Genomic DNA, 12,381 nt, shown 5'->3' on the forward strand with positions numbered 1-12,381 from the left:
TAAAACCTCACCAATTCCCTTCTGTGCCCCTGTGATGAACTTATAGGCAGCCACAAGGTCACCTCTCAACCTTCTCTTGTGGAGGCTGAAGAGGTCCAGGTGCCCTAGTCTCTCCACACAGGGCTTGGCCTGCAAGCCCTTAACCATACGAGTGGCCCTTCTCTGGACCCTCTCCAGGTTATCCACATCCCTCTTGAAGTGCAGCACCCAAAATTGCACGCAGTACTCCAACTACGGTCTGACCAGCACCCGATAAAGAGGAATTATCACCTCCTTGGTTCTGTTTGTCATGCATCTGCTGATGCACGATAAAGTGCCATTAGCTTTTCTGATGGCTTCGTCACACTGATGACTCATGTTCATCTTGGAGTCCACTAGGACTCCAAGATCCCTTTCTGCTTCCATGCCTCCAAGCAGGTCATTTCCTAGGCAGTAGGTATGCTGGACATTTTTCCCCCCTAGGTGCAGCACTTTGCATTTCTCCTTGTTGAATTGCATTCTGTTGTTTTCAACCCATATGTCCAACCTGTCCAGGTCTGCTTGTTCCCTGCCCTCCGGTGTGTCCACTTCTCCCCACAGTTTTGTGTCATCTGCAAACTTGGGCAGAGTACACTTCACTCCCTCGTCCAAGTTGTTGATGAAGATGTGTCAGCAGAGTCACCCAAGGTCCTAGGGGAGCCACTAAATGTCACCTCCAGTGGTAAAACACGACTTAACATCAAGCTGTGGCAGGAAAATAGACCCTGGTGCAACACAGCCAAGGAGACAGGGCATGCCCACTGGCTGATGTGGTGGTTGTGAACCTGTCACGTTTGGTGCATTTGCCAGGAAAGCAAGGCAACCCACAGACCAATCAGCCATGGATGAGATGGGGGCCATGCAGTCACACAAAACCTGGCAGCAGACACAAGGGATGTTCCTGCAGCTGTTATAGGAACTTATGCAGTCAAAGTCCTGGGAAATGGAGGCTCATGACACCTTGTTCTCTAGGCAGCAAGACTTGGCAGAGCAGCTGGCCAAGGCCCAAGAGGCTAGGGGTGGCAGCCATGAGAGTTTCTGTATGCCCAGGATGGTCAAAGAAGATGACCCTGAAGACTACCTGGAACTGTTTAAGCGATAGCGGCAGTCTGGGACATAAGCCGGTGGGCCATTCAACTGGGGCTTCTCCTATTGGGAGGAGCCCAAGCTGCCTACCACATGCTTTCATGCATGGAGGCCTTGGAGTACTAAATGATTAAAGATGCCATCCTGTACCGACTGGAGATTTCTCCAGACAGAGTATTACAGGCATCAGTTCCGAGCCAAAAAAATCAAAGACCATTGGTGGCCCAGGTTGGTGGGGTGAGATGGGTAAAGCCTGCTGAGAGGCTGTCTGCAGAACTATTTGAGATAGTGGTTCTCAAGCAGTTCATCTGGGACTTAGATGAAAAGGCTTAGAAGTAGGTGTGGCGACATCAGCCCCAAGCCCTTGATGAGGCGGTATGGATTGCTAAAGCTTATGCGGAGGCACTGGTGGAAGAGGTCTCACTTGATTGGGTTCTTGAGTCCTTTGACGTTGATCATCTGTTGGCATTGCTTCTGCTGCAGTCATTGTTTGGGAGCCGTTTTGAATGACAACCCCAGATGAGCTGGTGATTGGTCCAGTAATCGTCAGCTCCCTTAGCATAGCTTGGTAATTAGGACACCTTTGCAATCCCAGGCACTAACAATGACATAGTCAATTAGGTGCCAATGCACGGGTGTTGTCATGACGTCTTGTATCTGTTTTTCTGGTGGAAGAGGGTGTTGGTGACGGTGTGTCCGTGTTCTGCCCATTTGGTCAAGAGGAAGATACCGTTGGAGTTGACCTTCCCTACTTCTTCTTTGTTGATAGTTCCATTCCAACGGTTTGAGTCTGTTCCAATTCTGGCATTGAAATTGCCAAGAAGAATAAGTCTGTCTCCCTCTGGAACACCAGCAAGGACTCTGCCATAGTCTTCCTCCTTGATTTCATCGCTGGCGACAAGAGTTGGGGCATACGTGCTGATGACAGAGGCATATTGGCTCCCCGCTAGTTTAGGACAGAAAGTCATGAGGCATTCATTAATTGTGATAGGGCACTCACTGAGTTGATTTATAAGTTCATTCTTGACGGCAAACCCAACTCCATGAAGATGGCATTCTCCTTCCTGTCTACCCTTTCAGAAAAAGGTATAGCCACCTCCATGTTCTAGACCATCTCACCACTCACTGCTCAGTGCAGTGAAGTCAATATTATGTTTCTTAAGTTCTTGACCTACAGTTCCGGTGTAGTGCTCTGGGTGTTCATGATTAGGGCTGTCCATGAGAGTCCTGATGTTCCAGGTCCCAAAACTGAATGCGTTTCTTTATTGATTTCAACTGCAGTAAAGGTGATCCCATTGGACATGGTTATCCAGTCAGGAAAAGGTAGGCAGACTTTGTTTAAGGCACCTTTTCTAGCCCCCTCCCCATGTGGAATGAGCAGAGTGGGTCCTGAAGAGGTCTGCCCAGTTACAGTTACAATTGCCCAATAACACTCCTGATTGCCTGATACAAGTGCTAGATAACAGTCTTGTAACTGACACCTTTGTACCGGTTCATGACTTCCATGCCTCACAATCCTGCTCCTGTCATCACTAGCTGGTTGCCAAAGGACTTGAAGAATGTTCTGGAAAATCTATTTCTATGAAAGATGGCTGTGCCTGATTTATTTTATCATGGAGAAGCTCCTGCACATCAGCTTCCACACTATTCTTGACGGAATAGATCCTTGATCCAATAGCAAGGAAGCCAAGACAATCCGTTGCAGCCTTCATTTGCCTTCATAGTTGTTAAGATTATAACATCATCTTCTGCCTGCTCTGCCACTGAGGAATTGTAGACCCATGGCTGGGGGCTGGGCAGGCTTATTATAGTAGGAACCTGTACTTGCCATATCACAGCACCGTCGAAGGATATATGTGGCTTTTCAGGAGGGAAAGCATTGCCACTTGCTGTCCCCACCATATCCCAGTGGTATTGCTGCTTCCTTGTCCATGGCTGCTTATTCATCAGAGTTAACCTTGCTTATTTTACAGCTAATCTTCCTGAAGGTCATTCCTCTATCTGCTACCTGTGGACATGCTGAGTAGCAGTACAGATCTGCTGCCAGAGTCTTTTGTTAGAGATGAGCTAATCCCACAAACCTGGATCTGAGTAGCCCTGAATTTTTTGAAATTTGAGTTCAAATACAGACTTGTCAGGTTCATTTTGCATTCCATAGATACAGAAAGAATGGGAATTACTTGCTTCCTGTTAACTTTCTTTTCCTCCTACCCTTTGGGGCCCAGATAAGAGGCTAACCAAAATTCCTCCTGGGATCAGTGGCTGGAATGCAATGCCCTCCAGAATGCTTCCAAGGACCAAGGACCATGAGAGGAGGCCTGTGTCTCTCTGGATTATCAGTGTAATAGATCTTGCATAATAAAAATGTCTTTATCCCACAGGGGCTCAAGGACTGAAAAGGTTGTCCTTGCTCCAGGAGGGGCATTTGCGTTGAGACATCACTGTGTCCCTGCTTGCTGTATTACCTCCTATGAAGTAAAGGCCCAGAGCTGAATAGAAAGACATGCTGATGTACTGATGAAGACCTAATTTAGTCATCATCAGCCAAATGGACACATGCTTTGACATTCGATGCAAACACAGATCCATTGGTAGGAGGAATCCTGTAAGCAGAAAACAAGAGATGACCTCATCTTGGGAACAGGAAAAGAATTTAACACCGGGACTCAAGTAACACTAAGTATCTGGTGAGAAATCAGAGAGATGGAGCAATGCTTGTCCTTATTTTTAGCAAGATGGCCTTGGATCAAAACGAAATGGGGAAAAATGATCAACTGGAAGACAGAGTCAAAAGACTGATCATTTGAGATTCTAGGCCTGGAACAATCTCATATAAAGGAAATTTCATGGCCTAGAGTTGGGATCTGAAATATAACCATTGACAAAGTTCAGTGCCTCACCAACTGACCTTACAATGTGCAGCACTACATGAACCAGGGAACCAATGAAAAAGGATGCAACTGTCTCTCATGTCCAACAGGTCATTCCCAACATACTGCAGTGTGGAAAAACTATTGATAGGTCCCAGATGTTTGCACTAGCCCCTGCATATTTCCAGTAGTACTGTAATAGGCATTGCAAGCAAGATCCATCTTAGTGGCTGCAACAGGCAATTCCTAACCATATTACTTCAGGACTGCAGAATGAGATGAAAGGCACCAGAATCCCTCTTGCTTGCTAATGAAATAGCCAGCAGAACAAGTGCAGCTTAGCAAAGACAAACAGCACAAGTAAAGGGCTACAGGGCCTAGTCTGGAAACTGCAATAGGTTGCTAATAAGGCAAATTAGTGGCACCTGGGCTCTATTTCCAGACAGCCAGGTCAAGCAGGTGGAGAAACGGGCCATTTAAGCCCAAGTTTAGGGCTAGGGGCTGATTGGCCCAGATCCCATAAGAAGAGCTCAGCAGGGAGCAGTATACAGAGGTATAGGTTACATGTTTTGTTTCTGCTTTCGGGTTGTGTTAGCTGGAGATTTGGGTGTAGTTACAGGGGCAGTTGGAGCCCACAGGGGAGTGCCTGGGAGGCATTCTGCGTTGAGCCCTGCCAGGATCATGGGCCCAGTGGGTTGAGGCTTTGAGGGAACAGCCCTGCCAGGGCTAGGGACCCAGTGAGCTGAAGTTAAGACAGGGCCAGAGGGCCCAGAGAATGGAATGAAGGTAACATCTAAAAGACATTGGCATTGCTGTAGGAGATGCTAGAGGTCATGCTTAAAAGACCTGAGGCTTGGCATAGAAGGCTGCCTGAGGTCCTGATGGAGATAGCTGGCTACTAGGTGCTCAGAAGCTGTGGTAGAAGGCCAGAAGCTCAAAGACAAAGGTAGCAGGCTGCCAGAGGCCCTGGGACAGAGATGGTAGACTACCTGAGAGCCCAGTGAGCTATGTGGAGGGCCCAAGAGGCCTGGAGATATGGTGTGGCAGGCAGAGGGGCCTGGAGGGACAATGCCAAGAGTAGATGCACTTAAAAATGATAATACAGCCTCTAGAGGTGGCCTCCCAAAATTCATCAGAACATTTAACAGCAAAGGTGTGGCAGGTAGGAAACAGGAGGTGCTACAGAGGCTGGAGAACACAGCAGGCAGGTCTGACCACTATGCATGTCAGACTTTGGGGTTGGAGCCCCAAGTTTATTACAGTGGCCAAGAGCGCCAGGGACCTGTTGCAAACAGCCAGCTGGAGACCCCTCGGAGAAGAAGTGATGGCAAAGCCAGCATCTCCCACCTCCCTTCTGGCTTTGGTGTAGAAGATGTGTTTGAGGCTGGGGAATGCATGGCTCTGAGACACGTCTTGGAGCAGCAGTGCTATGGCTTAAGACTACCTTTGATGCCTTAGTTGGACTGTGCAGGGTGGTGTGCAGCTCAGGATCAGAGACAGTCATGAATGGAACTTCTCCCACTTGGGACTTTTTTTTTAAGCAGTTGAAGCAAGAAGAGCAATAAACCAGTGGCTGCTAACTGAAAAGGCATCTCATCTGTTTTTTTGGCTGACCCAGAATGAGAGTTGCTTATGGCTGCGCATGCGGCTTTCCTAAGCATTCCAGAAAGCTAGTGCCAGTGCATGGCTTCTGCATCTGGGTTGCAGATTCAGCAAACTGATTGTCTTTAATCTCAAAATAAAGAAGATTCCATCCAAACTGATTCTGAATGTGGCTTTGCCTGGTCTGCAATCAGGGTGGATGAGGCTAACCATGAGACATAGGTTTATTGTTTTCTAAGGCAAAGTCTAGCTTCTATATTATTCCATTCCTAGTTCCACTGGGGTTACCCACATTGGGAATTCAAACTGCATGAGAAAAGTTACTAGCAACAACTATAAGCCCTCAACAAAAGCCTAGAGTAAAAAGGTTGCTGTACAACCAAAAGAAGTCCCAGGGTTCTCTGCTCTGCTGATGGAACCTATCCTACGTGGAGACCACACTGAATTTGTTCAAGTTTTGTAAGATCCAGCACTACAATGTGGCAGAGATAACATCTCCTGATACAAAGGTGTCTCCTTAGATGACCTCTGTCCTCTGGGCTGGTGTATGACTTGCCTGCCTTAAATTAGCATTAATGTCAGTACAGGGTGCCTCATCATGGAGAAGGTTACCACAGTGTTGCCAGTCACCCTCTGTATTAAATAACTAGACTTCTGGATGATAAGGATACACTCACAACACCCTGCTTCTGAAGTGTCACTGCTACTGCTATGACCTTCTCTCTGAGCAAAGACAGGTGGTAGAAAGGTAGCTACACAATGTACATTTGGTTTGAACTCACAATGCCATAAGCCTCACAGTGTGGACAGAAGAAGCAACATACAGAGCTCAAACAGAATTGGGGATTTACCATATATCAGATAATCCATGGTAATTTGTGTTCTTGCTGTCTTTTTTGGTTGACAAAGGCTAAACTGGGAATTTTTGCCTCTGAAGGAAATGATTGCAATTGAGAAGACGTTCCTCCTAGAATCTGCCTGTACGCTGCTGTGTTATCCTCCCAACAGATGGCACAGGATCTGAAGTCCTCCTGCAACACCAGGCCCTACATGTTTCTATTAGTTGTTTGAAAAAACCTTCATGCACCTCTTCCTTTCTGGCTTGATGGTTTTTACCAGACACCCACCATGACATCACCCTTGCTGTTCTCCCCTCTTATCTTGACACATGGGCTTTCAACAGGCCTGCCCTTCTACTGCAACTCTGAACAAGTGTATGTCTCTCATATATAGAACAACAACACCTTCCTGAAAAACTTATGCCCAATCTATGGCAGTACTGTAGTCATGAAAACTATCCCTCCAGGTCTCAATTATCCCAAATCAATCATACTTCTGCAATTGTATGAAGAGTTCCACTTCTTCCTGTGTATTCCCCATGCTTCTCACATCAGTGTATAAACATGCTAGGTAACTAACTGCTTGCCCTACTTTTTTTCTAAAGACGTTGTTAAGGTTCCCCATTTCATCTCCTCTTATTTGGTTTTTATCCATATCCCCTGGCACTTTCCTCACCCCTGTACTTTTGTCACCAACCCGCATTGAACCTAGTTTAAACTGTTAGAGGAGATCAGTTTGACACACATAAGTTCCCTTCCACCTTTTAACTTGATATAGTTGTTTTATCGGTTCACATCTTCAAGCTCGAACTGCTGAAACAGTTATTTCACCAAGAGTCCAGAGCTTCCCACCTCACCTTGCCCTGTAAACAATAGCTTCCAGGAATTTCATAATTGTAGATAAGTTCTGCCACCTGGAAGCAAAATCTAGGTTAAACTTCTGTATTCCAGCACATTGATCATCCCTCATTCTGGTTACAACATGGCCTTGGTAAGGATGTAAAACTAAAGCAAAGATTGATAGGACTGCAGTTGCATCAGCAGAATTATCACATTTCATTGTTAAAGTGGTGAGCCCAGGCAGAGTGGAAGCCAGCCGGTTTCCATTAAGATATGTAGGAAAGCTCTTTAATAATGAAGGCAGGAAAACTTTAATGCTGTTTTCATTTGCCAGATGTTTGTAAAATGCAATGAATGTTTATTCCTCCAGCTGTGAGGTGCAGCCTTACTAGTGAGGCAAGCAGCTGACTTTCTGGAACTGCTGTAAAAAAGTGGTTTAGGAGAGCACCCTCTTTCCATAGAAGGCTGCATGCTACTGGAAAATAAATGCAGTAACATTTCAGTAACAAAGGTGATGCTTAGATGAACATCAGTAAACCAGATCAGGCTGCCAACATGCACACTGTGTAGATACAGATAGAGCTCCTGTAAATGCCTTTAAGAAGTAAAATAAAGCTCACAACTTTTGTAAGTACCATGCTTAAGAAACAGCAGTGTTCTTTGCAGAGCTCTAGCTGCTGGGAATACTGCTTGAAACCAATGACAGAGATGGTTAATGCTAAAGACGGCATATTATTAAGCTGTCCTTTGAACACCTCCCCCTGCTCCTCCCGAGCTCTAATATAAGGCCGATCTCAGAAGAGGCCCCGTTGCACAGCCCTAAGTTACAGCTGCCATAGAGAGGACTCCAAACACAAAGTGACTTCTATAAAATATCTTGCCTGTAGGAGTTGGTGAACTGTTACATTTAAAACAAAATAGGCTGCTTTTATTGCTGCTCAGAGTTGCCCCAAATTCTACGCACTAGCTATAGAGGTGCAGCCTCTAGACCAGGAGTCAGCAACTTATGGCCCACAGACCAGATCTGGCCTGCAAAGAGATTAGATCTGGCCCACGAAGGTGTGATCTGGATTACATTTTACTAACAGTGGGCTGATCCCCTGCTGCTGCCCACCTGCTCCTGCTTTGTGTGGAGGACTGCTCACCACAGACACTGAAATTGTTGCTCCAAACTGTGGCTTGCTCTGTTTTGGGGCAGAACATTTTTCAGCAGAGGCTGCATTTGTGGGTGGGAGAATAGCCCTCCGAAAAGAGCAGGGATGGCTTGGATGGCAGTAGGGAATTAGCACCCAGCAACTAGATTGCAGGGGGCAGCCTGCCATTAGTAAAATGTTTTCCCCCCCCAGAAATTTGGGGACTTACTCAGACTCGTGTGCCTGAGTGATCTCAATTTTGCTGCAGCTTCCCAGCTGGAGCACAGCCCCACTGAGCACACTTTGTGGATATTCATAGGCTTGCTCATACAGAGCTGAATTGTAAATTGTGCATAGGTGCCAAAAACCACATTTACATGGCTTTGAATGTGCATTTGAGACACCTGAAAGGAAGTATGATTTAGCCCTTCCATTCTGATCCTACAGCTGGATCCAGACATGTGGGCACGTGTGGTTTGTGGTACCCCAAACCTCTTTATGGTGCCTTCATTTAACCACATTCTTGGCACGTTAAAATGTTCCCTGCGCTGCAAATGTGCAGGATGAGGGCAAAATTTGCTACTGGGAAATCCTGGTAGCAAAAAAAACCCCAAACCCACAAAAAAGCAGTACAGTGCATGCCACAGGAGCATGCACAGGCAGACATGGAGGCTCAGTCCTCCTAGGAGATACTCTGGCTGCTGGCCAGAAATCTTCCTTTGTCTGGTTCCACTCTGACTCCTCCACCATGCTGGGAGCCAGGAGGAGTAAGGAAACAGTAGTTTCCCTGAAGTGGGGCATTTTGTCCCACACCAAAGTGTACACGCAGGGGCATGTGCGGTAGCAAAAAGTAGCGGCACATATTTGTGGTGCTACTTTTTCTGCTGCTGCAAGCTCAAGCCCCTGCATGTGCGGACTCATCCTAGGAAGATATTCTGGTGGCAGATTCCCACCTTCCCTACTGTACCCCACACTAAAGTCAAGTGTAGTCACTAGTATACCAAAATTAATAAGCTCAGCTAGAGCCCTGCCAGGATCATGGGCCCAGTGAGTTGAGGCTTTGAGGGAACAGCCCTGCCAGGGTGAGGGACCCAGTGAGCTAGGGCTAGGGACCCATGGTGTGCCATGGCATGGTCTCTTCTGCTAAGAATCACAGGAATCCGATCATCTGCAGAGCACTGACTGCCACAGTATTTTCTCTACCTTTGCTACTGTACAACAGTACCCACACTGTAGATATGCTTCAACTGCTGAAGTTTTTTTTCTGTTCCTTTGCTTTGATAGAAAGAGAGGAGGATGTAGAAAGGTGGATATAATCCATCTTTTATTCCCCCTTGTTTAGCACCCCAAGAGTGCTGAGGGATGCTCTTTTTTATTGCTCTACCATGGCCCAGGGTAGCACAGTAGCAAATCATAATCCCATTGTAGCGTGCCCTTCAATATACTCCAATATACTGCTATGCCAGAAGGTGGGAAAAGGGTCAGCCATTTCTCAGCTCTGCATCACCAGCTGTAGAGGCCACTTGCATGGGCGGGGGGGTGGGGGGGGGGGAAGGGGAAAGCTGAGAAAATCTCCTTAGAGTAAACATTTTTATTTTCTCAGAAAAGTATAAGAGGGCTTTGGTGTAACTTGGAAGACTTCTCTGCATTTTGCCAAGGGCCTCAGAGATTCACGCAGTCTTACCTTCACACTTGTGACTGGTCTCACTTTGCTTGTGTCCTGCAGGACATTTGCACTCATATGAACCCACAGTGTTGATGCAGTTACCACCTTGACACAGGCCGGGGATAGCCTGACATTCATCCACATCTGCAGAGAGAAGAGCAAGGATGTCAGCAAGCAGAGCCACAAAATAGGAAAGAAGTTTGCTTAGGTCTGACTGAAGAGGGTGAAATACCATTAGAGAACAGGAGCCCTGCCCTGAGAGAAGAGGCATTCAGGCAGTTGGGGTAGAAAGGCAGTCAACAAATGGACATAAGGATACTGCTTACCTGTAAAACTGAACAACGGGGTATAAGTCTGACATAGGGTACAGTTATTCTGCTTTCTAAAGTCAACATCTTTTCCCATCTGCATTTAACCCTCCTAGTTGTGACACTAGTGCCACAAGGGCTAAGGGCTTATAGCACAAGACACAAACTGCATCTTCCAATAAGAAGGGCTCAGGATCATGAAATTGTACATTCTGAATCCCCAGGTTACATTAGCCATCAGACCCTCATGCTGCAGATGAGTCTTTATCTGACCTCCTTTCTGCATTTCTGCACAGCACTCATGAGCAGACCTGAGAATTGAGCTGTAATTCTGGTTCCTCGTGTGCATCATGGAATCGTAGAAAAGCAGGACTGGAAGGGACCTCTAACTCTCATCCAAAGGTAGAATCATCCCTATCCAAACCCATTCACATCCTTGTGTAAGCTGTTACTAAAACTACACAGTCAACATGGTCACACAACCACAAGGCGCAGCACCCTAACTTGCCACAAATGAAGTAGGCAGACAACAGTGGTCAGTCTCCTGCTTCTGAAAGGGTTGTTAAAACTTGCTCAAGTGATCCAAGGAAGAGGGCCATGGCCCCCACTATAGAGGAAGGCAAAACCCCCAACAGGGCACACCAATCTGAACATGGCACAAAATTCCTTCCTGACCCCAAATGTGGTGATCAGTTTGACCCTGAGCAGACAGGCGCCCGGGGCCCCCTAGCCAGGAACCTCTGGGTTTTAGTCCCAGCAGAAGAGTTGGCACGCCCCAGTCAAAATCCCCAGCCATGGCTGTAGCCAACACCCATTGCTTCTAAGGAAAGTAAAAAAACAGAAGAACCCTCTGACATATATAGCAACAGGAGAAGTGGGAAAAAATCTTTCCTAGTTCCATTTGGCAACCAGCAAAGCCCATACCTCGAGGTGCCAGCGAGGCTTGTGATCACTGCGATGCTGGGGCGCACGGAGTATCCCACAGGAATGCAGGGGGGGGTCATCCACATGTTCGGCGGCGAACCCGGAAGCAGGCTAGAAATACTTCCAATCCACTTCTGGGTCTGCTGGGGAGTGCGCAGGGGGCCCTCCCCCCCGCACCCCACCAGCTCAGCAATCAGCCGCAGGGGGACCCTGGGTGCCCCCCAGACCCAGGAGGCACCACTTGCCAAGCTCAGGGGGGTATGGGGGGGGGGCACGCTCCCTGGTGGACCCTGGTGGACCCAGAGGTGGACTGGAAGTGCTTCTTGTCCACTTCTGGGCTTTGAATGAGCTCCCCGTGCTTCTGTGGGATAATCTATGCACTCCAGCATCATAGAACTCGTGAACCCCTGCTACCTAGAGGTATGTAGAAAAAACAGTTAAAGCTGTCTCTATGTCCAAATCTCTGCATCTTTCTGAAACTCTGAATTGATTCGGAGAGATTAAAGGGTCCTTTGACTCGATTAGGAGATTCGGCCACCAAATCGGGCCGAATCTTTGCTGAATGAAATCAGGGATGGAAGCTTCACACAGCCCTCCTGGCTATTTAAAAGTGGACCCATGGTTTCCTTGGTCTTCCATTTCTGGCCAACACATTTATACACACACACACACACACATATAAATAACACTTTCTTTTTGTTGTCCTTCACTTCCCTGACCAGATTAAGTGTTTTTCTTCACCTATGCCCCCCTGCTTTTGTCCCTGCAAGTTCTTCCTATTTCCTAGTACACTTCCTTGGTGACCAGCCCATTTTGACATTGCCTGCACCCTTTTCCTTTTGCATTTGAGGCATCCTAGAAGCTCCCTGAGCAGCCACATTTGGTCTCTTGTCATTCTTCTTTTTGCTTCCATCATGTTGAAACAGATTCTTGTTGGGCTTCCAGTACCATGCCCTTTAGGAGCTTCCAGACCTCTGGGGCACTCTTATCCACCAATCTGACATCCCATGTTGCCATCCTTAACATAGATTCATAGATGCTAGGGTCAGAAGGGACCTCAACAGATCACTGAGTCCGACCCCCTGCCTAGGTAGG

The 12,381-nt window shown here is 47.2% G+C and overlaps 1 protein-coding gene across 1 annotated transcript in view; it reads right to left on the reverse strand.

Annotated features, from left to right (window-relative positions):
• The window catches only part of FBN3 (fibrillin 3), a 271,545-nt gene that overhangs the window by 145,900 nt on the left and 113,264 nt on the right, over positions 1–12,381 (reverse strand). Inside the window, exon 8 of the mRNA XM_014520884.2 lies at positions 10,073–10,198. Coding sequence (XP_014376370.1) covers positions 10,073–10,198 — 126 coding nt within the window. The remainder of the gene's footprint in view (positions 1–10,072; positions 10,199–12,381) is intronic.

The sequence above is a fragment of the Alligator sinensis genome, unplaced genomic scaffold, assembly GCF_000455745.1.
Source record: "Alligator sinensis unplaced genomic scaffold, ASM45574v1 scaffold103_2, whole genome shotgun sequence".
In the NCBI taxonomy this organism is placed as follows: Eukaryota; Metazoa; Chordata; order Crocodylia; family Alligatoridae; genus Alligator; species Alligator sinensis.